The 25,417-nt window shown below is 38.1% G+C and overlaps 1 protein-coding gene across 1 annotated transcript in view; it reads left to right on the top strand.

Annotated features, from left to right (window-relative positions):
- The window catches only part of SCAPER (S-phase cyclin A associated protein in the ER), a 141,276-nt gene that overhangs the window by 28,846 nt on the left and 87,013 nt on the right, over positions 1-25,417 (top strand). Inside the window, exons 9-20 of the mRNA XM_065733596.1 lie at positions 251-516; positions 948-1,172; positions 2,718-2,888; positions 3,368-3,443; positions 3,896-4,013; positions 4,337-4,448; positions 5,423-5,563; positions 7,022-7,177; positions 9,628-9,770; positions 13,014-13,095; positions 14,101-14,253; positions 16,015-16,122. Coding sequence (XP_065589668.1) covers positions 251-516; positions 948-1,172; positions 2,718-2,888; positions 3,368-3,443; positions 3,896-4,013; positions 4,337-4,448; positions 5,423-5,563; positions 7,022-7,177; positions 9,628-9,770; positions 13,014-13,095; positions 14,101-14,253; positions 16,015-16,122 — 1,751 coding nt within the window. The remainder of the gene's footprint in view (positions 1-250; positions 517-947; positions 1,173-2,717; positions 2,889-3,367; positions 3,444-3,895; positions 4,014-4,336; positions 4,449-5,422; positions 5,564-7,021; positions 7,178-9,627; positions 9,771-13,013; positions 13,096-14,100; positions 14,254-16,014; positions 16,123-25,417) is intronic.

The following is a 25,417-nucleotide window of genomic DNA, read 5'->3' as shown; positions in this document are numbered from 1 at the left end:
ATGGGTACTTCAGCTTGGTAGCAGAGTTGTTCCCATACATGAAGAGAGCTGTTTAGTGTTTCTGAAACTGGCAGCTCTCCTTGAAGTCAAAAGCTTTCCTAAATAATATTCCTTTGAGGTTTTTGGTTCTTATTTTTTAAGGGAACATTTTTGCTGTACGACTTGTGTCATGCTGTAGTAAATTGTTTATAATACCTCTATTTATTGGTCTCCTTTTCTTGGAATGAGATGTTCCTTTTTCTTAATGTAGATCGAAAGGATGCAGAGGGCTGGGAAACGGTTCAGCGGGGGAGGCCTGTTCGACCTCGATCCACTGTTGCACTGGCAACGAAAGCTCCTGTACTTTCAGAATCACTCAAGTCCAGAGGTGACAGTGACAAAGAAAACATTGCTTCACCACCATCAGCAGATAAGCCTGCGAATTCCATCACGAACGATGGTGCACCCAAAAGCACAGAGCTCGTAGAGAAGGAGCCTCTACATCAGTCTGAACGTTCTCTTATTGAGAGGACTCAGGTCAGTAAAATTTTGGACCGTTTTCTAACCTTAAGAAATCCTGCAGCATTTTCTCTGGAGAATTATCTTGAGGAATTATTGTCAGGAGCTTGATGTATTCATCAAACAGATCGTGGAGGAATGTTTGAAATGGTGGCTTGTTTAATTTACATTGGTGGGAATGCATTAAGGTGTTGGCAAGATAAAAATCATACTATGAGTGTTATTATTCACAGGCTTAGTGTTGTCCAAAACCTGATCTTTAGGTACAGCTCACATACAGAAAAGTTCAGATAAAGATCCAACTTTTGCAAAGTTACAACCAACTGGAAATATGTGTAATTGGAGTTAGTTACATCACTCACTGTAAGGATGCCAGATACTTTCTTAAAATACTTTTCACTCTTTAAAAATCAGCGTGTTATGTTAATTTTGCAAATGTCTCTTGTTAGTTAACAGCACACACAGCAGAAGACAGTGTGAGCACTAGTGCATCACTGCAGGAAGATAGCTTACAAATAGCTTCTGCAGCACCTCCAGTTCTCACGAATTCTGACTGCACTTCAGCAGCTCTGCAGGTGAATGAAGCTTCCTCTGCAATCGCTGAGAGTGTAGCCCAGCATCCAACAGAAAAAGCTAAAACTGAAACTGAAATGGACCCCTCAGATATTTCAAATGTGAGTGCTGCCAGATGGGTAAGAAATACTAAAAGAGTTCAGTGTAATTTATAAGTGTACGCCTTAGTGTTTTCATTCTGTGTTGCAAAGTGTTTCGTGTTAGTCTGCTGTGGAAATTGTACAAAAGGCTGTAGAGGACTTCTGGGAAGGGGGGGGGGAAGCAGAACAAAATCTGTGTTGCACAGGTACTTCCCAGGAAAAGATTGAATTTCAGTAAAAGTTCTAAATTGAAACTAGAAATATATAAATGTAGTATTTGGAATAAAGAGTACATTCTGATTGCCTTTTTTTTTCTTTAACATAAATGATCTTTGTAGTTTTATTTCTTTCTATTTCTGTTCATTTATATTAAGATTCTTATTACATTCTTACTCCAGTTTTGTTAATTATCCAAACTGGAAACTCACAGAACATCGTAATTCTTTTGCAAACAACTGTAGACTTCTTTACCTTCTGAACCTATCTGAACTGCTCTATTGGGTCTTCTGCTACAACTAGAAACTTTGACAAATTCCTTTCTTAAATAACAGACGTCAAGCCAATGTTCTCCTTTTATATGGCTTCCTATAAGGAATATCCATTCCAGTCCGTTGAATTCTGCAGGTTTCAAGGTGTCTGTTAGGTTTCTCAGAGTAGAGAGTTACTGTAGTGCCACACAAAATCCAGTTTGTTTATTTTTCCTCCCTGGAAAATAGGTTAATACTCCAATTTACGGAAATTTTCCTATTTATCATCTTCCCATTAGCATCATTGTCAAACTGGACTGGGTAATTCCAAGTCATGTATATGATTGTTTTTAGAAACAGCTTATTTGTAGCATCTCATCTGCTGTGACACTGCTTCACATTCTCAGTTATGAACAGTTCAGAAGGCTGACAGTTGAGTGGGATCTTTGTCTCTTGGAAGCATTTCCCTGCTCCTGATCAGACTGCATTGAGCTCAGATTTGTGTGTCTTGGCACATGGCTTGGTAGCTGGACTGGAAATGAACCAGTTAATACTGGTCATTTGAGACGATGATGACAATCAGAATGTTCAGGCTTGTGTTCTTGCCCAACTGTCTTGCTATTCATATTGAAAAACACACATAGCTAGAGATTAAGAAGTACTAACCACAGGAAAGTTTCCATATACAGTTCATCTGCAGATTCTTTGTCACGTTCTGAATACTGCTTTGGAGCATGATTCCTTTTCTGAAGATAGAACAGGGCACGCTATTAGTGCTTCAGAGAATGCATTGTTTAGTTCCTAAGGTTAGGTATTTAAAAGACAGTGATTAGAGAAGAACTATCTCTGTTTTAGTGACAGCAGTTGTATAAAACGTTAGGAATTAGGTGAATGATAATTTCTTAAGTGATTTATGGGATCCTTGAACTAGTTGGTAATTAGCATTTTTCTTTGTATTTCATTCATATTCTACATTCAGAGAAACAGGAAGGATCTGCGAGTAATTAGAAGTTGAGCAAAGTGTCATACAATTCATATTAACTATATGGAAACTACTTTGTGTCTAGATCTGACTCTTGGTTTCATATTTCCTACGCAGTCTATGGCAGAAGTCCTTGCTAAGAAGGAGGAGTTGGCAGATCGCCTGGAGAAGGCAAATGAAGAAGCTATTGCTAGTGCTATTGCAGAAGAGGAGCAATTAACTAGAGAGATAGAAGCAGAGGAAAACAATGACATTAATATCGAAACTGACAATGATAGTGATTTCTCTGTGAGTGTTGGATTTTATTTAAAATACCCAACTTTAAACTCTTACATGTCAGCAAAGCATCAATACAGAATTGTAGTGTTCCATTCTACACTAATGTGACCTTCTTTACGTGCAAATGAGTTAAATAATGTCAGGGAGTAACAACAGCATACTGTCTTAAGGAGTGTTTAGTCTTACTAAATTCAACAGTGCTGTGCTTGTGAGCCCTATGATGTTGCAATCATTGTGTCCTGCTGCTTGCTTCTGTGTGAGAAACTGGGAGAACTGGACTGTTTTATTTTTGCTGCTTCTAGATAGGAGCTACTGTAACTGAAGCAGTAGTCTCCATTGCCTGCTCTGAAAATCAGCAGAAACCACATCAACTTTTGAGGTGGCTATTTGAATTTGGAGACATTGTTAACTGAGCTGGCAGTGTTTAATGCTTGTGTCTATCTCCACATTTAAATAAATGTTTTACTGTGGATCACATTAAATTTCAGGCTTGTATGGGCAATGGAAGCATAACTTTTTGCGGTATATCTATGGACTGGAATGATGTCTTGGCAGATTATGAAGGTAAGATTTTCATATATTACTGTGCATAACTTGAAATGGCAGCAGAAGTTAGAAGAGTGTCCACTTTATCTGTGCCTGCATAAGAATTTGGGAGGTCCTCCTACCATCTAACTGTTATTCCAAGTTTTGTTATATTTGACGTTATTTTCTTAGGAAAGATGAACTTCTGTGTTCAAACTGTCTGTGTCTGTACCACCACATCTTTACTAGGAATCTAATATTAGTTTTCCAGTTTTATGTTAACATTTAATTAAGAGCTTGGTTAAGTAATTAAGCATTGAAAATGCAAAGGGGTTAGAGGTGCTACAGTGTGAGGTGGCACCTTACTTAGGCTGTGGAGGACCTATTTGAGAGAGAACTTCAAGAAGAACTGAGCCTCATTTATAGCACTTCAGCACTTCTTCCAGAACACTGTGTTTCAATTATAAAAGTCTGCTTTTCTTATTGTACAGCCCGTGAATCGTGGCGCCAGAGTAACTCTTGGGGAGACAGAGTGGAAGAAGAGCCTGCACGCCCACCTGGCCATGGAATACACATGCATGAGAAACTGTCATCACCCTCACGTAAAAGGTCTTGGAGATGTTACGTGTCTTGATTGGGCAGTGGAAACGAGCAGCCAAGCTCGTGGCTGTGTGAACTGCTCACAAGCTGACTTTCTCTAAGTCTGTGGGTGGAAAGTTTTAAAGAAATCAGCGTGTTGTTTTCACGATGGGTGAGGTTCATGCTACATGGACCATTAAGTAAATATTTGAAGGCTAGAAGAACAATATTTACATTTAAGGGAAATTATTGCAGTGGCCTGTTTGTGTATTCTTACTGAAAATGTCATAGAGATGTTTGCAATGCTGTTGCCTGATGATGTTTCACTTTTGCTCTGCTTTTTGTATTAAAAGAACAATAGCAGAATCCAAAAAGAAACACGAGGAAAAACAAATGAAAGCTCAACAGCTGAGGGAAAAGTTACGTGAAGAAAAGACACTGAAACTTCAAAAATTAATGGAGAGGGTAAGCTTCCTGTAGTACAAAGTAGCCAGTCTGCTGCTTTTCAGAAAACCTGGGTTTTTTCTCTTTCTTCCCCCTCCACAATCTCCTAGAAAAACTTGCAGTAAAATGAAATTTTCTTGAGTCTGATCTCACATGCTTTTCATGGGTGATTCATGCTTGGATTTATTCTAACCTAAGATAAGAATATTGTTAATACCAAGACAAAAAGACTTCATTGGTTAATTCTCCTGTTGTGATGTGAGCTGTATGTACATTTTAGAAGATGTGAATGATTTGCTGAAGATTACAGCGTAAAAGAATTAAAAATAGCAAAGGAATGTGTTCCATGTAGAATAATGAAAGGTGTATACTGTACTGTGGGTTTTTTTTCCATCACTTTATCCACCCAGTTGTGTGGATGGATAGATTAGAGGGCTTAGTGGCAGCCTTCCAATACTTACCAGGTGATTATCAAGGGACTGGAGCTAGGCTCTGTCACAGTGGTTTATGACAGTAGGCTGAGTGACAGTGGGCATATTTTTTATTTAAACAATATATTCTAGCCAGGTACGTGGAGAGAAGTTCTCATTGTGGGGACAATCAGGTACTGGAACAGATTGCTCAGAGGTTGTACCTTCCTCATATTTGGAGGTTTTCAAGACCCTACCGGGGCATCCTCGCTGCCCCTCAGCAACCAACCAAGCCTGCTCATAGCTGAACTTGCTTCAAGCAAGGCATTGGACTAGGTGACTTGGTTATCTTGTGGTCCCAGCTTACGATTATTTAACTCCTTCTGGAAGATCAGAATTTATTGAGATGAATTTTGCAAAGGATAATGAGAGAGTTAGCAAATCGGTGTACTTTGGTGCAGGATTTGTGTAAGACATCAGGATGTTTTATTTCTGTAATTGTAGCTTCAGAAGCAAGAAACTAAGGAAAATTCTAGTCCTTCTTTCAGCTGCTGTGTTAGTAACAAATTCACTATTCCTATACAGGAGAAAGACGTACGGAAATGGAAAGAAGAACTGTTAGATCAAAGGCGCAGGATGATGGAGGAAAAACTACTCCATGCAGAGTTCAAACGTGAAGTGCAGCTACAAGCAATTGTGAAAAAAGCACAAGAGGAGGAGGCTAAGGTAAGTTGGCTTGTTTTAAAGGGCAAATATTCAACAGCCATGTTTGTGTGCATGTTCTGTACCACAGAGTGTTCTGGAATATGATGTGAAGGATAACGTAAGTTAAACAGGGATGGACACATCACCTGTGAAGTAGATAAATGCCAATCTCTAAAACTGCATTTTTTTCCTTTAAATAGAATTTTATGTTAGTCTGCTACTAGACATCATGGTGGGCTGAACTAGAGGAAAAGATGGATTCAATTAAAGAGCTGGTGGTATTGCTGCTCTCATTTGTCAGAGAATATGGCAGCATTCTGGGGGACAGTGCTTGTGGAAGGGAAGAAGATCTTGTTAATATTCTGTACTCCAGCAGAATGTAAAGAGGAGAGCATGTCGCATTATTGAACACCCATTCTGGTTTCATTGTCCTTATACATTATGTTCTCATGCACATATATTTCTGTTACTGTGGCTTGTACTACTTATATTGCTAAAAAGCTGGATGTAAACCTATAGGACACAGCACTTACTGAAAGCCAAGCATTTTGCTAGTACACTTCTGATTTGAATACCTATATTCAGAAGATGAGCACTAGCTGCTTTTTGTTTTGTTGCTTTAATTAATTCATATTCTTTGATAAACAGTCTTTCCCAAGATAAATACATCTCAAGACCAAATTATATAATGAGCGTGTGTCCCAGCTGTGATTGATGCTGAGTTGTTCATTATTATTGTATAAGCAAAACAAAACTCATTTAGCCTTTCCACTAATTTGCCCTGTTTCTGAAATTCAGTTTTTAGATCACATAATTCAGTCTAACGTAGCTTATTATTTCATTTACATTGGGGTGACTTCTGTTACATTAATTAAATTGTAATTAGCATAATTCCTCAGCTAAGCAGATGTTTTAGTGTGTGTATACATATATATACATATTTATTGATTGATTTGTGTAAGATCTTCTACCTTTGAGATTGGGCCAGAAGGCTTTAGAGAAACAGGAACTGATGAGTAAGGCTACAGCAGCTATCACGTCCTTTCAGCTTATTTGCTTATCTAAATTCCTAATGATTACATGCTTACTGTACTGTGAAATCTATTCTGTAAATGAACACTAATTAGTGAACAAGACAAGTACCAATTTTCATGTGATGGACGTGTTCCTGTTTGTACATTATCCTCAACTTTGACTTATTTTGTGGATTCAAACAGACAGCATAAACTTTGAGTAGAGAAAAATAATTTATCTTTAAACTGTAGGCTTTTAGTATGGCTTAGTGTTGATAAATTGTTATGATTTTTCTTCAGTAACATTGGAAACGGACTGATTTTGTCAAGAATTGATTTCCAACAGGTTCTGGAGAAATATCCCACCAAATTAATTATCAGATGGGTAGTCAATAAATGGATCGGATTCACTAAGAATAAAACTTCAGTTTCTCTGATCTTTTATCACACTTTATCATCTTTTCAGGTAAATGAAATTGCATTTATAAACACCTTAGAAGCTCAGAACAAACGTCATGATGTACTGAATAAATTGAAAGAATATGAGCAGCGCTTAAATGAATTACAAGAAGAGCGTCAGCGAAGGCAAGAGGAAAAGCAAGCACGGGATGAAGCTGTTCAGGTACAAGATATCTGTAATTGCAGGATGGCAATGAAATTCTTATTTGATTTTTACTACACGGTCTTTGTCACTTTCTGTCTTATATTTTTAGTTCAACTTCAGGAGAGTGGAGTCTGCATTTCTCCTGCCGTGTTTCAGCACCACAGGGGAGAAATGTAAATATGGCCAAGGTCCTATAGATTATGGGAAGATGATTGATGCCTGTCTTAAGCTTTTTAATAAAGCAAATTGTTACTCCATTAGAAGACAAATGTTTCAGTAACACATGAAACTTAGAGAAGAAACAGAAAAATGTACCTTATAATACGTGTATACTCTTCGTTCATTTAACAAGATTGCTTTAAACGCAGATGTGTATATGGTCCTGAAATCCTTTAGATTTTTTTGACTGCAACATTTCAATACTAAGTTCTCCCAGCCTCACGCATCCACTTTTTGTCACTCTATGCTGGAATCCAAACAGAACTCATGTGAGCTCTTCCTCCCTGTATTCGTGTGCCCCAGATCATCAAAGCTATACTTTGTCTGAGAATCCTTCAGAGCTTAGTACTTATCACTACCAGCAGATTCTATCTCCTCGCTGAAAAACGTAACATGATGCTGACCTCACTTGGTCAGATGCCATTTTTGAGACAGAAGGTACCCCAGAAGTGCTGGATGCTGTTTTATTTTTAGCAAATCTATTATTGAAGGTTCCTGGATTTCCAAATTGATTGTGTTATTGGAGAAATATACCCTTCCAAATTTTTTACAAAAAATAAACAACCTGATCTTAGTGACCTTGTTTTTTGTAGTTACTTATACTCCTTTATTCTAGAACTGAACTTTCTTGGAGTCTTACTGTAGGATTTGAGGCTTGTAATTCTTTCTCGCGTCTGCTGTGTTTTACTCCTTTTCTTTGGTCATTAGGCTGTACTGTAGTTGATCTGTGGATGGTCTGTCAGTACATCTATCACCACACTTCTCTGTCCTGACCAAAGATCAAGCTGTTTCCCCATTTTATCCATGCGCCAGTTGTGATAGCACTTGAGCAAAGCCCGTGAATTTTAAGGCATGCTCTATCTGCCCCTGCCATCCTCCTCTACAAAGCAATGTGTATTCCTTTCACAGTGGAACTTTTCCTGCACTGTTAGGGATCTGGATCTGTTCCCAGTGTACCTTCTGTAGCAGTTAGTACAAATATAAATGTATAATTCTAATTAAGTGATCAGAAATTAATCCAATAAGCATGAATTTAACTTCATGCAAAGAGAAAAAACAGCCTTCGAACATTATTGGAATACAGCACATCTAAGCAAGCTGCTTTCCATTTACTGTGATTGTGGTGGCCTTCACTGTACATGCAACTACAAAATTTAAATCACAAGGCTTCTGTGTGTATAGTTTCAGTAGGAATGGAAACTGATGTGCTTCTGCTTATCTGCCTGACCTGTGTCTTTGTCAGCCTCGAGTATTTCTCATATCCAATAAAATCTACTTGTTCCTTCCTTGCACCAAATTCTGCAGACTCCCCTTTCCATCACCCTTTTTTTTAACTTCTGTATCTTCAGAATTTATTACAAATTTTCCCTTTGCCCATATTTTGTGTTCTGTGTATTGGCACTGGTACTTATTTGAAAATGTACCGAGCCACAGCAGTTCAGTTTTAAATGTATAAATGTAAAATTTCGCTTTCTGCTAATGAAAAACCTCATACTGTGTCCTGAAAAAAGACAACTTTGCTTGCACAGTAAAGTCCACTTCTAGTGCTGGAGGTTGTGCAAGGGGTATATTTCTAAGATATATTTGTCTGCTTTTTTATTTAGTCTGTCACACAAAACAGACTTTTTCTTTAGTGCGATAAAGATTTGAGGGACACATGAAATGTTCCCTTCAGACTGTTCATCTAAAGCCAGCAGTCATCTTTCCTTCTAATAAAATATAACCAACTAGTATGTCTGCTCTTGCACTATGTGATTTTTGAATGTGCTTTACTTCTACATTCGTTTCTGTTTCAAGTGCAGCCCGTCTGTCAGGATTGTATTACCATGTAGAGTTCCAGAACTTTACGGTCAGAAACGAGTGAGAATTGAACAGAGGTGGAGGAATTGTATGTTCAGTGGTAGCACAGAATGTACTGTCAGAGTCTGTTCTCGTTATATAATTAAATACTGATATTCCATGGGACTGTATTTGGTTTCTGTTATCATGTGGATCCTTGTAGACATACAGAATGTTTTATTCTCACTGATCACTTTGTTCAACTTGTGGTTGGTCCTCTTCAGTTTGAGCAAAATGCATAGCTGAGTTAGCACTGCTGTGCCTTCAGTTTGTGTTTGGACCTGAGTGTGTGCATTAGTTCTTCATCTAACAGAAGTGCAGCTCTTACTCCTTCGTGAAAGTAAGGAAGAATTCTTTAGAAGAATGTTTTGCTCTAAAAGAGGAGTTAGGGTTTATTTTTCTTTAACTAGGAGCGCAAAAGAGCTCTGGAAGCAGAACGCCAGGCTCGAGTTGAAGAGCTGCTGTTGAAGAGGAAAGAGCAAGAAGCACGGATTGAACAGCAGAGGCAAGAGAAAGAAAAAGCTCGGGAAGATGCAGCACGAGAAAGGGCCAGGTAACTGCCATGAGTTTTTGTTCCCCTCTTTCATTGTTATATTTTCACTGTCTGCATCTTCTGTATATTAGAAACATTGTCTTTGGGCTTAGTATTTTTTAAGTAGCATCAATAAATGTTCTTGATGAATGGTTGGGAAGAAGAAAATTCATGAATTCTATAATAGATTCTTGTATTCCTTAGGTACATGCATGCTGTAACGCATAGTGCTATATTTTATTACATATTGTTAACATTACTTCATCTTACTTTTATTGCTAACAAGACCTTTTAATAATTTGCTTTTTTTTAATATTTTAGCTTAGTTTTCAAAGGATGCAAGATTAATGTCCCTGTGTTCACTATTTCCTTTGCTCTCCAGTAACTTTTGGACTTACTGGCATCAATTTGACTTCACCTTTTCTGTACACACCAGAGACTTCATTTGTGAAGCACAAAGCCAGGAAATCAGGCTTAATTCATTCTGCTGCCTGTAAAGTACTTGTTTTATGTTTATGCCCACGATCAGAAGTTCTTAAAGGGGTTTCCACATGGACTTTCCTCTCTCTTTTAGCAAGGCGTAGTGCAGAGAGAATAAAGTATGGTCTCTTGGGTATGGGATGAGACACTGTGTTGTGTGAGAAAGGGTTACTCACACGTCTGATTCAGAAAAACTTTTCTCCTCCTCGTTTTATTTCCCTAATTCTATTTGGATTCATCTCCTTTTATTCACTATTTCATTATAGTTCTGCAATCACAAGTGTTCCATAAAATCTAAACAGAAGTTGCATTATTTTTATGTCATGGAGTGTTCAGTGTTTGTTCTATAAACATTCTGATTGTCAGAGCTTGTTTGATTTGAAATCCTTGTGAAGTGTTTTCAAAGTATTTTATTTGGAGAAGAAAATGTTGATCGCCTCTTCAATCTTCCAAAATCATGAGCAGTTCTAGCTTGATGTCATGGCGAGCTCCAGTTTTCAGTGAGATGCTTAGATGTAACTGTGGGTTGGATCTGTGGCCTTGCTCAGGACTTTATGGACCTTTCCTGAATGTATTGACCCACAGTCACAGGTAGAGTGAGTTGGAAGGTCTCTGTCAGTAGCTAACTCTCTTGAGGAAGATGAAGGCTGGCATTATGTAACGTGATGAGTGGGAGGCAGCTGATTAGGGATTATTCTTATTATCATCATCACCACAGACAATTCTTACAAGGCTCAGTGCATTTTTTACATCCCTTTCCATAAGGTGGGTGACATCTAGAATTTGAAATAGGTGTTAACAAACCCAGGGAGAAAAATATTTAGAACATTCTCTGCCTTCAGCAGTGTCCTACAGTTAGAACTTGTCTAAAGGCTTAAGACATACAATTCTGTGCTCCTCTTACTTAATCAGTTTTAAAATTGCTTCTTGCCTTTAATGCCCCCTATTTCTTTCATTATGACGTGCCTTCTGTTAGCATTATTTCAGCAAACTTCCTCTTCTTTGACACTGTAGCACTTGGTTTTCAGTCACTTTGTATTTGATACTGTATTAATGTGCTTGCAGTTGTTTTTCTTTGCTAGATGCTGATAAATGAAATAGATGGGGTTTCTTCTCCTTTTTTTCTTCTTTCTTCAGTTTCTGAGAGAGTAGGAAAGGATGTGTATGTGGTGCCTTACAATCTGGTGATTCTGTTATCTCCAAATGGCCTCAGTGGTGTCTCTTTATTGAGAGTTCTGACGTTTCTCTAATGCAGTAGAGCAGGATTCAAAGTGTTGTGGTTCAGAAGCTGAGAGATGAGTTTGATAGGAGGCTGTCTGTACTGCTCCTTCTGTCTTTGCCTTCAACTTCAGCAGGTTCTGCAAGGATTTGATTCATGCCAAGGATTGGATGCTTCCTTCAATGAGTCATTTTTGGAATACCTTGTTAAAATTTCTTCAGTACAAGCTTTATAGGGATGTGCATCTGGTGGTGATGAAAGCACGTGTATGAAAGGGTTAGTGTATTTAGAACTGACTTCACAACCCCTCTGCTTTTATGGTAGGTCAACATGATTCCAGTAAGGCTTAGATACATTTTCTGAGGACTTTATCTTCCTGAGAATTGCACCCCCTAATGTGGAAAATTTTGTTCTCATCAGTAGAAATCGTAAAACTGTAAAATGTAACCTAATCATATAGAAAGTATTAATTTCAGAAGGGCCTAAAGAGGGGTAACACTGATGCTTCATAAATGGAAACTTCAGAGTTTTGTTTCAAATACTATTAATCCAAAGTGTGCAGTGATACTGATTGTGCTAGTCTGTAAGACTAATAGTAGACTAATAATAATAGGCTGTTGTTAAAGAAATGTTTTTAAATGTTTCCTGAAATAACTGCACTTTGGATTTGGATTGTGTTAGTTCTGATTTGTTTCAGCTTGTGGTGTGAGTCAGGAGGTTGTTTTAAAAGCAAAATCAAAGACTAGTTCAGTCTTTCTGTATATTCCTTGGGAAACAGCACATAAAGTATGTAGTGCTTCTCATCCATCATCCCTTTCTCACTTGCCTGCCTATGCCCATGGTGCTTGGAAGAGTTCACTTATATTTTGTGAGTGAACAATTATTCTTAGTGTCTGTGGTTAAACGTGGCTCCTGCCCTGTTGTCTTTCACAGGAAATATAAAAGCAGACAGAACTTTTTAAAAGAAGAAAAAAAAAAAGATGTCTGAGCCTTCTATTTCTACTGTGGTTACTTAGTTTTTTGGTTTCTTCAGTAGAGTGGTGCTCAGGGGATTCTCTTCGCATCTTCCATTAATCTTGGGTTTTATTTATGACTTAAATCTCATTTTCCTGTATGTATGTTAGATGTCCATTAACAGTAGATGTGCTACTGTTGGAATCTTTCATCATTTTTGGGAGAGGGCTGTAGACAAAAGTAGTTCCTGGCTCTTCAGTTTTATGCAGAATGTAATGTTTAAATAAAGTACTTAATTGTTTTGCTGTGTTTTGTTATCTTGAAAATTTAGAATTGTGATTTTTTAGAGCATCAGTTTATCACTTGTCACTTAAAACTGGTTATCATTTGAAATCAGGGTTTTATCTATGTCTTTCCGTATCCATTAAGAAATGTAATGCCCTTGTTGCTTCATGGTTTTTCTTTGACTTGCCATTGTACTTCTTGTCTTTGGGTCAGTGAAAACAGTTGTTGTTTGCAGAATGCTAGTGGTAGCAAAGCATGACATTCATCGTTTCCCAAGCTCACTGTATTACTAAAAGTTTCCCCTGCATTTATAATATTTTTGTTAGAGATCGAGAAGAGAGATTGGCAGCTCTTACTGCAGCTCAACAAGAGGCCATGGAAGAACTGCAGAAAAAGATTCAGCTGAAGGTAAACAAACAAACAAAAAAAGCCTTAGTTGAAAAATACATTAGCAATACAGAAATGCTCAAAAATTTCTATATCTGTTTTATTTAGTAAAGGTATTACAGTATGCTGAAACATGTCCTGAGTTGCATTTTTATTTAGACTTATACATTAAGATCAGGACATTGCTGTACAACCTGCATTGCATAACTTGGAGAGAGCTCCTTGGGAATTTGGAAAAGAATGAGCTCTGAGTTATCAGAGTCTCAAAGCTTAGAACAGGAGAACTTACAAACTTGTACTTTCCAATAGAAGTCAAAGTAATTTTGGATTGAGTAGCGAGGAAGATCAGTATGTACAAACTGTCATACTGTTCAGTAAAGACTCACCCATCAGTGACACACAGTGAAAGGGATGTCACCAGGAGGCAGGCTCCATGCAGGGCTCCAGTGATTTTGTAAATCCAAGGCCCTGTAGTTCAAGCACTCAGCTGAATTGACTGCCCAGTGGAGAAGAAAGGTGTCAGAAATTTTGGAGAGATCCACTATAGATGCACTATTTTTCAAGAGAAGTGAAGACTTCCAAAATAATAAATAAGATATGTAAGGTTCTGAGAAGGGACTTTGTTACAGTTGTGCTTTTTGTTAAATTCTGTAGCACTTAATTACAAATGTTTTTTCACTTCAGTGTTTTTATTACCTCTGATATTGTTCTGTGTTGTAAAATGCAGCGTTGGCATTAAATAGAGGTTTATACATCAGTCTCAGATTTTAAATAGTATTTAAGAGTTTGTTCCATTTCCTTGAGAATTAGTTGTGAAACCCCCCTGAAAGAATCCAGTGAACTGTACCTGCTACTGCAGATACAGCGGATGTTGAAGTGTCTGTGATGTGTGGTGACTTAATGCCTTACAGGAAGAAGTGTCTATTTAACATACGTTCATCCCAGCTGTACAAACGTTGGTAATTCTCAGTATTTCTATAGCATTTGTTTCATAGCTTTTTTTCTCTTTTGTCACTTTGCATTCAGCACGATGAAAGTATTAGAAGGCACATGGAACAAATTGAACAAAGAAAAGAGAAAGCAGCTGAATTAAGTAGTGGAAGGCATGCTAATACTGATTATGCACCAAAACTTACACCATACGAACGCAAAAAGCAGTGCTCGTTGTGCAACGTAATGGTAAGTTGAATGGAGGGGTGCTGTCAGAATTTCAAGGCCAGACTGTGTCTTGCAGCTACGAACGATGCTTTATTTACAGTTAAGAGCATTGCACGTGTGCTGTGTCCTTGTGCTCTTGTCAAGTGCACCTGACTTGAGATTTCTCTGTCTTTAAACGTGGTGGCTTAGGGCAGATTTGAAGTAACTGTGAAATCAGAGCTCTAACAGTGTGGACAGTACTCAGTTGATGGCTCTGCCTTCTAAGAAAATCAGAAATAGGGGATCATCAAATGAAGCTAGTTAAAATCTAGATACAAAGCAAGGAACTTTACATAGCTGGCTGCTGCATTGTGGAAGCCTCATAAGATCCTGCAGATTAGGGCTAGGGTGATCAAGTTATTTTCTTGTGTTCAGGGGATGATTGAACAAGTTTTGTTGGGTTGAAATTTCCTGAAGGTTTATTTGTAGGCAGAAATGACACTGAGCCTGGAAAGTTCTCAAACTGAAACCCTGGCTTCAGCAGGCTGTACTCGTACATATTTATATCATTCAGATTGTAAGTTGAAATGGTAAAGTTAGAGTGAAGTAAAAATGAGATGAAAAGCCAGAATCCTTTAGGATTTTTCATCCTATACTGTTCATTGTACAATTTGGTCTAAAAATCTGTACAAAAGATGTTAATGTAAACTAAACTGAGGGATTAAGTTCTGTGCTTGATTCCATTAGCCAGTTACCTGGAATTTCTCAAGGCCACATGAAACAAAACATACTCCTTCAGGGATTTATTTATTTTTAACAGTTATATAATTTACTGATGCAGTTATCCTAAACCAGACTTTACAATTAAAGGTGTTAACTGTTCAGTAATTAGGTCAGGAATGAAATAGAAGACAGCAATTCCCTGGGTTATTCATCATTGGGATCACAAAGCTAAATGTGTATATTTCAATATACATGATCAATACCTCCATCTTTCAGAATACAGACTTCTATTATGAAGAATTTTACTTGTAGTTTTTCTCAGAAACGTACATGTTTTTTCTTAAGTTGACATACAGAGACAGTTGGGCATCAGATGTGATAGAGACCCGTTGTTGAATCTCATGGTTGCTTTTTCTGTTATTCTGGTGTGATTTTTTATTCATCTGTGGATTAAAAATACCCAACAGCAACATCAAACCACCACGTATATATTCTTGGAAATCTGGCCTGTGTGCTGCATCTTTATGCCAATTTTCTGCAGGTATCAGCAATGAAGATGCAGCATTTGTGTCACAGAAGTGAAACCAGTGGCCATGTAGCTAGGCCAGCCTTTGAATGGGAATAAGTTACCATGAAGAACACTGGACACTTTGAGGTTTCGATCAGTAACACAGCTGTGAAAATAGTCTGCTGAAACAATAATCTAAAATATTCTTTAGAAATGGGGGTAGAAAAAAGCCAAAGTAAAAAGAACAATTTTTTCATGGTCAGCATCCCTTGTTGAAATGGCAGAGTGTTGCTGTCTTGTCAGATAAGTATTGTCAGGTAATTTCAATTGCAGTTGACAGTACAGTCCTATATAGTTACCCTTGTAATATTAAATATGTTGGTGTAAAATTGTGTGTAAATACTCTTAAGTAAAAATGAATGAACACACTGTAATTGATGTTACTTCATTAGGTGGCAGATTCTGAACCTACTTCTGAGAGACTGACATATGTTGCATTTAAAATATTGTTATTTATGTGTTTAGTACTTATCAAGGGTAAAAAATTAGCGATGATTTGTTGTTGTTTACAGATTTCATCAGAGGTGTACCTTTTTAGCCACATTAAAGGGAAAAAACACCAACAAGCTGTGAGAGAAAACAGTAGCATACAAGGACGAGAGCTTTCAGATGAAGAAGTGGTATGTTTTTTCAGTAACTTTTACTATTTTATTTTCCTTCAAATTTTGAAATTCCATCCAGCTATGTATCCTGAGAAAGTCTTGAAGATTCCTAGAAAGGAATGGAAGCAAAGGTATTTGTGTTAGCATGGATATCAATGCCTTTTTGAGAACAGAATACTTATGGAAAGGAATAAAAAGAAACTGACTTCAAATATTTAAGGCAATTGCCATTTGAAATAGGTTCTGTATAAAGGTGTGACTGACTGCTCTCCTAAGTTCCAGAGGTGTTCTTTCTATCACTGTATTTCATGTTCCAGGAGTGCTTTTTTAATTTTCTCTCCTTTTCAAATAATAAACTTTCTTTATGGCTTTTAAATAAAGCCTGCTTCTGCATCTCTGTAAAATAGCTTCCCCACAAGGATGATCCTTAAAGATATTAGAATGGTCAAATAAAATTTGCCTTTCAAATTCAAATGCTATTTTTAATTATCTGACCATGGCTTATTAGCAGCTTTGGCAATCCTTTAGTTATTCCTTTACCTCTTGCTTCTTCCAAGTAGCTTTTGATGAAGAGCTGAAGGATCCTGCAGCATCCTTGTAGCAGCTTTCCAGCCAAAACCATTCAGATGTTAGTGCTCTGTTAGTGCTCTGTAATTCTGATTTTTTTTTTCTTTCCCGATTCCCTTCCCATGTGGTTCTTGTTACTCTGGTTATTGGCTGAACCATTTGTTTTACAGCTTATCATTGCTGCAGGTGCTGTCTTTTCCTTCTTAAAAAGCTCTGGAAAGTTAAGTTGTTGAGGTACTCAAATTCCAAGAGGGGATGTCACAGGAATATGCCATGCTTCTGCTGAGTTGCAGTTTGCTTGCTCCTTCCCAACTGCAATGGAAGTACATACAGTTTCTTGTGTCTTTCTTTTGCATTCTCTTACAGTGACTAGTGGGAGTTTTATTGTTTGGAATTTGATTTTTGAATAGTGGGTTTCTCTAGTTTGATATAAGGAGGAAGCTTTCATACTGCATCCAGGTACTTAGAAATACATGTGAGCTGTGAGACTTCCTGGAATCCCACCACATCACTACATGCACCAAGAAGTGGCTGGTCTATAGCACTGAATTTCCATCTGTCCAGCCTTAATTTGCTTCTACATAGCCACGGCTGATTGGTTCTTGCTGTGCCACTGCCTCAGAGGAATATGGAGGAAAAAAGTGAACTAGATGTTATTTGGCCTGAGAGTAGTGCACACTGTTCATTACATTTGTTTGCTAGCTTAACACTTGTGCCCCCCAGTAAGGGGGATTGCATCATAAGCTGTTTTGGTGCCCCAGCTGGTGAAAAAGAGATTCCACTAGAGGGCACAGATATCTTGATTTTATTGTGTCCAACTTCATGTGCTTGAATCCACTCCTTTTCATCAGAGCATCAGAATGGAGTGTGAGCTTAGGATCAAGGTTAAATGCATGGAATTTCTTGAGTGAGTCCTCAGTTCAGGAGGAACAGGAGTATGTACTGTAACTGAACGATCAGTGCTACAGTTACAAAAGCAGATTTAAGTACTCTTAATTGAGGTGGTGGGTAGTGTTTGACATACTGGCAGTGTAATGATACATAATACTACAATGTCTTTGTCTGTGTTTTGAATAATCTGAGTATAAAATTTGAAGCTGTGCTATTGTAATCTGAAGTGGCACTCTACCACTTCCTGAAGGGGGGTTGTGGTGAGGAGGGGGTGGGCCTCTTCTCCCTGATAAATAATGACAGGACGAGAGGGAATGGCCACAAGTTGCACCGGGGAAGATTTAGATGAGACCTGAGGAAGCATTTTTTCTCTGAAAGAGTGGTCAGGCACTGGAATGGCCTGCCTAGGGAGGTGGGTGAGGCACCGTCCCTAGTGCTGTTCAAGAAGCGTTTAGATGAGGTGCTAAGGGATTTGATTTAGTAGTTGGGTAGGGATAGTGATAGGAGGATGGTTGGACCAGATGATCTTGTAGGTCCTTTCCAACCTAATGTATCTATGAATCTATGAAGTTTCCTTGGCCTGAGGCCCCACTCCTGTTTCTTAGAAGGCAGCAGTACTTGTGTACTAGATGCATGGTTACTGTATAGTAGAAATAACCACTTTATTTATGAAAGCAGTCTACTTTGTGTACCTTTCTATTTGGCATAGGCAGTTAATGCCAAATCTTGCCTTACCCCACAAGAAAAGTATTCAGTAATTTTAGGTAAGTTCTGGAGTACCTGAGGAAGATGAGCAGGATGTCATGTAGAAGTAGAGCCATAGTCCAGTGAAGCGCTGCAATATCTTTAGTTATTCATCACTGTTTTCAATTTTTTAATCAGTGAAGATATCTGCAGTGAGAACACACTTGTACTACTTAAAGTTATTACTTGTCATCTGTGATGCCTTTAGATTATATACATCTTGTCTGCGACCCTTCTTCTTTGACATAAAAGATTTTATTTATATCACCTCTGACCTAATAAAATTTCACCTTTAACCTTATGCACTTGACACCTCAGATAAGTTACTCTTGATCTTTGACTCATTTTGTTTTAAGCTTGTTAAGTATAATGGGTAGCTCCCTAGAAGGAATTTTTTTTTTAATTGCAATCTGGCCATATAATTTTTTTTGTTATTGAGAAATTGCAGAAGGAATTTAAATATATTTGTTTTGTCCTTATCAATATCACAGAAGGTAAGATGTAAATAGGTCCTTCAGACTTTGGAAGTTGACTTGAGTGTGTGTTGTGTAGTATATTTTCACACAGTAAGGTTTTTTTTTAGTTGATGCAGCTATAAGCAGAAAGTTAAAAGCTATATCATGTAAGCACTGATGCTGATTTCTCTAGGCCAGGTGTGTGCTGGTTGATCTTGCCAGAGATAAGAAGGAATAATTACTCTAAATTTTGCTCCAATATCTGTATGCTCTTTAACATTTTTGGAGGAAAGAATACTTTGAACTGTAGCATTTTTCCATTGTTCTGCAATTAAGCATACATCATGTGTTTGTTGGCATGGTAGTATTAGATTTTTAATTATTAAGGTGAGTTCATTTGTGTTATATGTGGTGAAACTTGGAAAGAAAATAATTTTGTCATGAATAATGATACTAAAAACATGACATTATTTCTGAGACTGTATGATAGTTTTGTTTCATCTCCACCTTTTGGGTTTTCCTTTTAGGGGGATTCCATCAGTCTGAAGCTAAAAGGAGTTGTAGAGTCCTCTTAGAGTAAATTTCTCTTGCTTTTGAAACTCTGGTTATCATATGAAAGCCAATGTTCACTCTGTTCACTTATTTTTTTCTTTTGCTTCTTTTCAACTCCTCTTTTGTTGAGTCTCTTATGAATGCATTCATTAGCATAGGTGGCAGAGCTCTTCTGACAGAGTGGGTTTTATCTTTCCTTTGTCATGTTTCTGAAATTTGCAATGGTATTGCTGTCCCGTGCTGTTTCCCCAGGATCCTCAGTGTCCTGTCTGTGTTCTCTCCCTATGGAGGTTGTGCCTGCTGAAGTGCAGCTTTTCTTCCATCAAGCTTGCAGCTTTACCTTCTTTTTATGTTGCTATTTTCTGTGCTATTGATTTCCTGCCCCCCACCTTAATATTCATATTACTTTCAGTTCAGCAAAACAGGTAAACGAAGCATACCATCTGGTTTCATCAATGTCACTGGAACCGATTAGTCAGCTTGAAGTTATGACTCTTTTTCGCTGAATCAGAACGGATGTGCTGCAAAGGACTTCTTATCTAAAGACCACTAACATGACAGAAGCAGCACCCATGTAAATGCCCTCAGGCAGCATACACTGATCTCATTAGGCTGAGTTCTCTGCAGGGACTTTCAACGCTTTTCCTCCCACCTGTAGCTCTGGGGGTATTTGCTTTTTTCCTCTGCTTCCTATTTTTTTCTTGTTTGTCTTGTGTATCCTCATTTGCTTTGAGAATTATACATTATAGTAGTAATCCTAGCTTCCTTCTTTGAACTTGTCCTATCTCACGTGCATCTCCTGGCATTTTAAATAACGTGGAAAAAAGGGGCATACGGGTATAAACCATGTAATACCATACCACCTATGAATGTTTCTAGTCCATGAAAGTTACTCCTAAAAAAACATATGGAATGAGTACCTTGGCAGGAGAGGAAGTTGGTTAATACACATAAAGTATGTGCTCATGCATTCTGAAAAAAAGGTGGAGGAATGTTAACAACCCTTTGTTTGCAAATGTGAAGAATATGTTCTTTTAATCAGAGGAGGAAACAGACTGTTCCGTCTTGATCTACACGAAGCAACATCACAGGGATATATTTAGTTCAACTGGAAATACAATCTGGTGATGGAGAGATGCAGTTCCTGTTGTCTGAAGATTGGCAGTGTTAAAATGTGAAGATTTATGGGAAGACATGGTTGGTTGAGCCCACCCACCTTCCTTTTAGGATGTCCATCTGATTTTTTTCTTAAAACTTGCCCTGTCATGTGGGCTGTCAAGTTGGCTGGGGTTGCAGTGCAAGCACTTCTGGTGCAAGTCTAGATTGTGGGGGGGGGGTCTGATTTACAATGTGCATAGCTGTGTTGGCAAGTTCCCCTGGTACAGATGCTATTACCCTGGCAAGATTGCTCTTTTGCCAGGATGTGGTGAGAGGCTGCCTGGAAAAGCAGAGCTGTACTGCTGAAAGTTCTGTTCCTGCCTTGTAGGGTTTATAGCCAGTACAGCACAAAGGAGAAGCTGATGTTTGTAGGAGTTGTAATTCCTAAAGGCTTTGTAGCAGGGGTGGATGCTTTCCTTTAAAAAGTCAAGCCGCTTTCTCAAAGTTCTGTGCTGCTTCCATTACTTTTTACTGAAGGGATTAATGATGGAAGGAGGAGTTGCAGTATTTTCGTACCTGACGTGTTCTCTGTTTCTTCTGTATTTATAAGTTTTCTTGTCCAGGCTGTTGGTGATGCCTGCATTTTACTGTTTACCACTTGTGACCACTGCAGTGCAAGGAAGCAATCTTGACTCAGACCTTGTGTTCTGCAATACTTAAATCAATTCTGGTAGATAGAGTTTGGTCAGTATTCCTGTTTCTTTTACCCACAGAATATAGACTGTTATAAATTCTCTTTCTTGGTAGCTGGATAACTGTAATCAGATGCAATTTACTGTTTCACTTGCTCTTTTATTTTATTTGATGGGTTAATATTTGTGACATAGCTGCAGTGCTTTGTGTTAAGTGTAAGGTTCCTTACACAGAACTGTTGGGGTGTGGTGCTCTGGAAGACACATCTGTAATCACATCTACTGGAAAATAGTAGTAGGTGCAAGCTTTGAACAGCTCCATGAACAGGGTGCTGTTTGTTATGTTTAGTCCAGACAAGATGTTTGCAAGGCTGTGTTGACGGTATCCCATCTTTCTTCTCTGCTTCTCACTTTTTCTCTATTGCTCAATTTTGTTTCCTCTCTGAGGAAGGGAGGACTCTTTTATTTTTATTTTTTTATTATTTTTTTAGATGGCTTCTGTGTAGCTAGAAGAATGGAATTAGGCTAAGCATCTGTGGTCCACTTTTGTATGTGGATGTTTCAAACCTGGAATCCTTTCAGCACAGGCACTGCTTGGCATTGTCGTTCTGCAGTGAATGCACTGCCTGGAAGAAGTGGTCGTGAACCAGGCTGCAGTTGTGAAGTTTAACTGGAGGTGCAGCCTGCAGAACATCTCTCACTACTGTGTGAATCAATTCTAGTTTTTCTGTAGTTTGTGCAGCTACAGCTCCTTACATTTAATATATTATCAAGTAGCACTTTTCTTGGCCAAAATGTACGTGATTAATTGTTTATTGGCTGTGTCTTTAGCTGTTGTAGATCATGGCCAATATCTGCACCCTTCCTCCTTTTGGCTATGATATCTCAAACATTCACAGCCAGCAAGAAAAACTACTGCTGGCAGAGCCAGCTGTACTCTTGTTTCCCCCTTTCTCTTGCTTGCCCTTGCAGCCGGGTGACAATGTCAGTGCCTTCCAGCTTTTCTCCCCAGTCTGCTGTGGAAGAAACAGCTTTCCTTTGCCTTCTGCTCCTGCAGTTTGGAGTGACGAGTAGAAAAGGAAGCGATATTAAAAATCACAAGGGATATCTGAACCTACTGTTCAGAATATTATTTGCCATATATCTTAGTGGCACGGCTGTCATATCATTGGATTTATAGGCAAGGAAGGTGACTAGAAGTACAGTGAGTATTTGCAGTGAAAATAGTGTTTAGTTTGTACATGCAAAAACAGTCCCTTGTTGAGAGAGAGGAAAAAACAGTCCAGGAAGTGTGTGAAAAAATACTTTGCATGAAAGGTCAGTCTTCAGTTTTGAATGTATAATTGAAGAATTGTAGTGCTCTGTACTCATCTTCTAAAGTATATTCTAACAGAAAAATTGACTGGATATTTAAAATAGTGATTTTGAGAAGATATTTAATTATCTATTACATTTTGGTATTACATGTTTCTTCACATACAAAGTACTTGTTATCACTAATAAGTATTAGAACAGGTAAATAACTTTATTTTGAATCTTCCCTGTATTTTGGGGTACATCATAGCTTGTGGTTCTATAACAATGTTGGATCTCTAACTTATGGTTTGGAATTAAGAAGACTGAATTTTACATTTGATATGTCTATGTTGGCATCTGTTTTCTATATTAAATATTGTCCTAAGCCGTGAGGGAAAAATCAGAATACTGAGGAGTTTTGTTGAAGCATGTAATAAAATCGTGAATGAGTATTCCTGTGGTAATATGATTTAGAATCGAACCTTAAAAATCTTTTCACAGTTTGGCAAACACATCCTTTAAGTGGCAATATACAAGTGAGAAACTGTAATTCCTGACCTTAGTAATAAATATCAAAAACCTTTTTTTAATTATATCCTGCCTTTACAGTATATTGCTTATTTTGAAACAGATAAAGATAGTCTATGTGTAAATCCAAAAGCTCACTGGGCTTCAGCTGTTGCCTGTTGATTTGGTAGAATATATTCCTTATTTTGGACAGATATCACCTATATATACCTAGCTTGATATTGACTTTTAAATAAAAGAAGTGGCAAATTAATAACATCTGTTATGATGAGATTTAAGTCACTGCAAGTATTTCTTTATGATCTTCCTCCTTTCTATTATTTTAATCTTGATATGAGAGAGAAAGTAAAAACAAGCACTGGGAAATTCCAAAGATTGAGTTTCGATAAATAGCTAGCGTTAGATATTTTTCAAGTTGCCTTGGTCTGCAGAAGTGGGTTAGGAAACTTGGAAGAATGCCTTTTCTTTCCAAACTTGGAGATTGGAGGTTGGAAAGAATACAATAATAATAAGAATAACCAGCCTTAGGATATTCTGTCAGCTCTGTTTCAGTCAGAAATGCAGAAGGGAACAGGAATGAAAAAAGCTAAACTATTAGGATTCCAAGACGGCCATTATGGCTCTGTGTTTTGGGTGAAGGTCCAATAGCCAGAAGAGTTTTCCACTTCCATGAATTGGTTAGCTTACACAAAATTGCAGCATAGCTAGTTAGGGACTATATCATGTTCTTTATGAAACGAGCTATAGATTGGAAAGGCCAGGCCTTCGTGTGTCCATGGCTGTATGGCAGGATCAAACTCTGGTGCTGGTTTGTGGCAGATCAGGTCCCTATGGAGCTTAGAGAAACCAGAAGAAAGAAGTTGATATAGTGGCTGATGGTCCTGGCAGCTCCTGCCTGTGACTGACTAGCTTCCGAAAGGGGGCTTTCCAGGGCCTTCTTTCCCTGGCTGCTCCAGCTCTGTATTAGGAGGAATCAAGTGCTTCATGAAAGCAGTGAAGCAGTGTGTGCTTAGTAGAACACAGGATCTTAACTTACGACTGCCCCACGGCAACAAATGCCAGGCTGTCGTTTTTTTTTTCTCAGCTTGAGCAAATACAGATGCTTTTCTACGTCTTCCTGTACAATCTTGCCCTAGGCAGAATTCATAAGACAGTGCTTCCTTAAAGAGAAAGGAAATGGAAATAAGTATTGGTGTTACATTCAGCCCTAATTTTAGAATGGGGGAACTTTGTTAGGAGTAATTTCTTTTGGCACATCTTCCAACACAACTTAACAGTGCTACTATAAATATTCCTGAGGTTTGTATTTTGGTTTTCTGGTGTGCATTAAGATATTACTACTAATTGAAGTATACCAACTTAGGATGGGTTTGTTAGAGAATGTTTTGTGTTCTCTGTTGGTTATCTGTTAATGAAGACTACAAACTTTGCAGGTTTCTGAGAAATTCCAGGTGTGTGAGGGAGGAGGAGAAGACAGAAGGATGGTCATTGGAGAATGTGATGCGGCAGTGATGGATATGAGCACTGTAGTTAGATGTTTTTTATGAATAGCCTTCCACGTGCAGGGATGGGGTTGGGTTACGGCTTTAGGTAATGAATAGTAGCTTGTATCTGGTACGGAGATCCAAGAGTGTCAAAGTTCGAGTAGGAAAATATCTGTGTTGCAGTGTTCAGGTTTGACAAATAATTATACGTGACATTTCTGCTGCCAAGGTCCAATGCGTGGATGCTGTTGCTGTAATAAGGACATGGACAGAAGTATTGGCTATGTGCATGTGTACTGCATGAAGAGGAAATAGGGAAGTTTCTTCCCCAGCTGTTGTATTTTCTCTAGGCCACCAAAGTTCCAAATCCCATTTGTGGTGTGGTTTCCCTAGTCATGTTCAAAGCTCACTGCACTCAACTGTGTCACGTCTCAGCATTTTGTAGATTCAGTACACAGTTAACAGAAAATATTGCAGTTACCTTTATTTTAGATTCTGAAAAACTTGATTGGTTTCAGATAATACTGGTGGTTATGCTGTGATCTTTGTGATATAAATGTATCGTACAAGATAAAGAGATTTAATTTAGTGTGTAGAGAAAAACTTTGGTTATAAGAAGTGCTTTGTCAACTGAAATTATCAACTTCAAGATAGAGAACTAGGTAGTTTTTTCTGTTATAGTCAATTGAATGGGACTTCATGGGCGACCCAGTGAGTTTTAGCTGTGATGGTTTTGGCAACTTGATTTTTCATAGAGTTGGTTGTTGAGGTCCATCCGTTGCATTTGGAAAGTTTCAGGATTCTCAGTGAATAGAAGTCAAAATGGCTGAGTTGCAGGAAGAAGAGAGGAAAAGCAAAGATTCTTCATCATCTGCTGTGCTGAGGCTGCAGTTGTACATGCACATTTAATCTTATTTTATATCATGTTCCTCATAAATGAAGTAATGACAATTGTATATGATTTTTTGGATTGTTTTTAAGTGATCTTCAGCATTACGTTAACAAT

This window comes from Cyrtonyx montezumae, unplaced genomic scaffold, assembly GCF_038088225.1.
Source record: "Cyrtonyx montezumae isolate F1298 unplaced genomic scaffold, pur_monq_1.0 scaffold_17, whole genome shotgun sequence".
In the NCBI taxonomy this organism is placed as follows: Eukaryota; Metazoa; Chordata; class Aves; order Galliformes; family Odontophoridae; genus Cyrtonyx; species Cyrtonyx montezumae.
The sequence above is the reverse complement of the archived record's forward strand: the minus strand, read 5'-3'. Positions and strand labels throughout refer to the sequence as shown.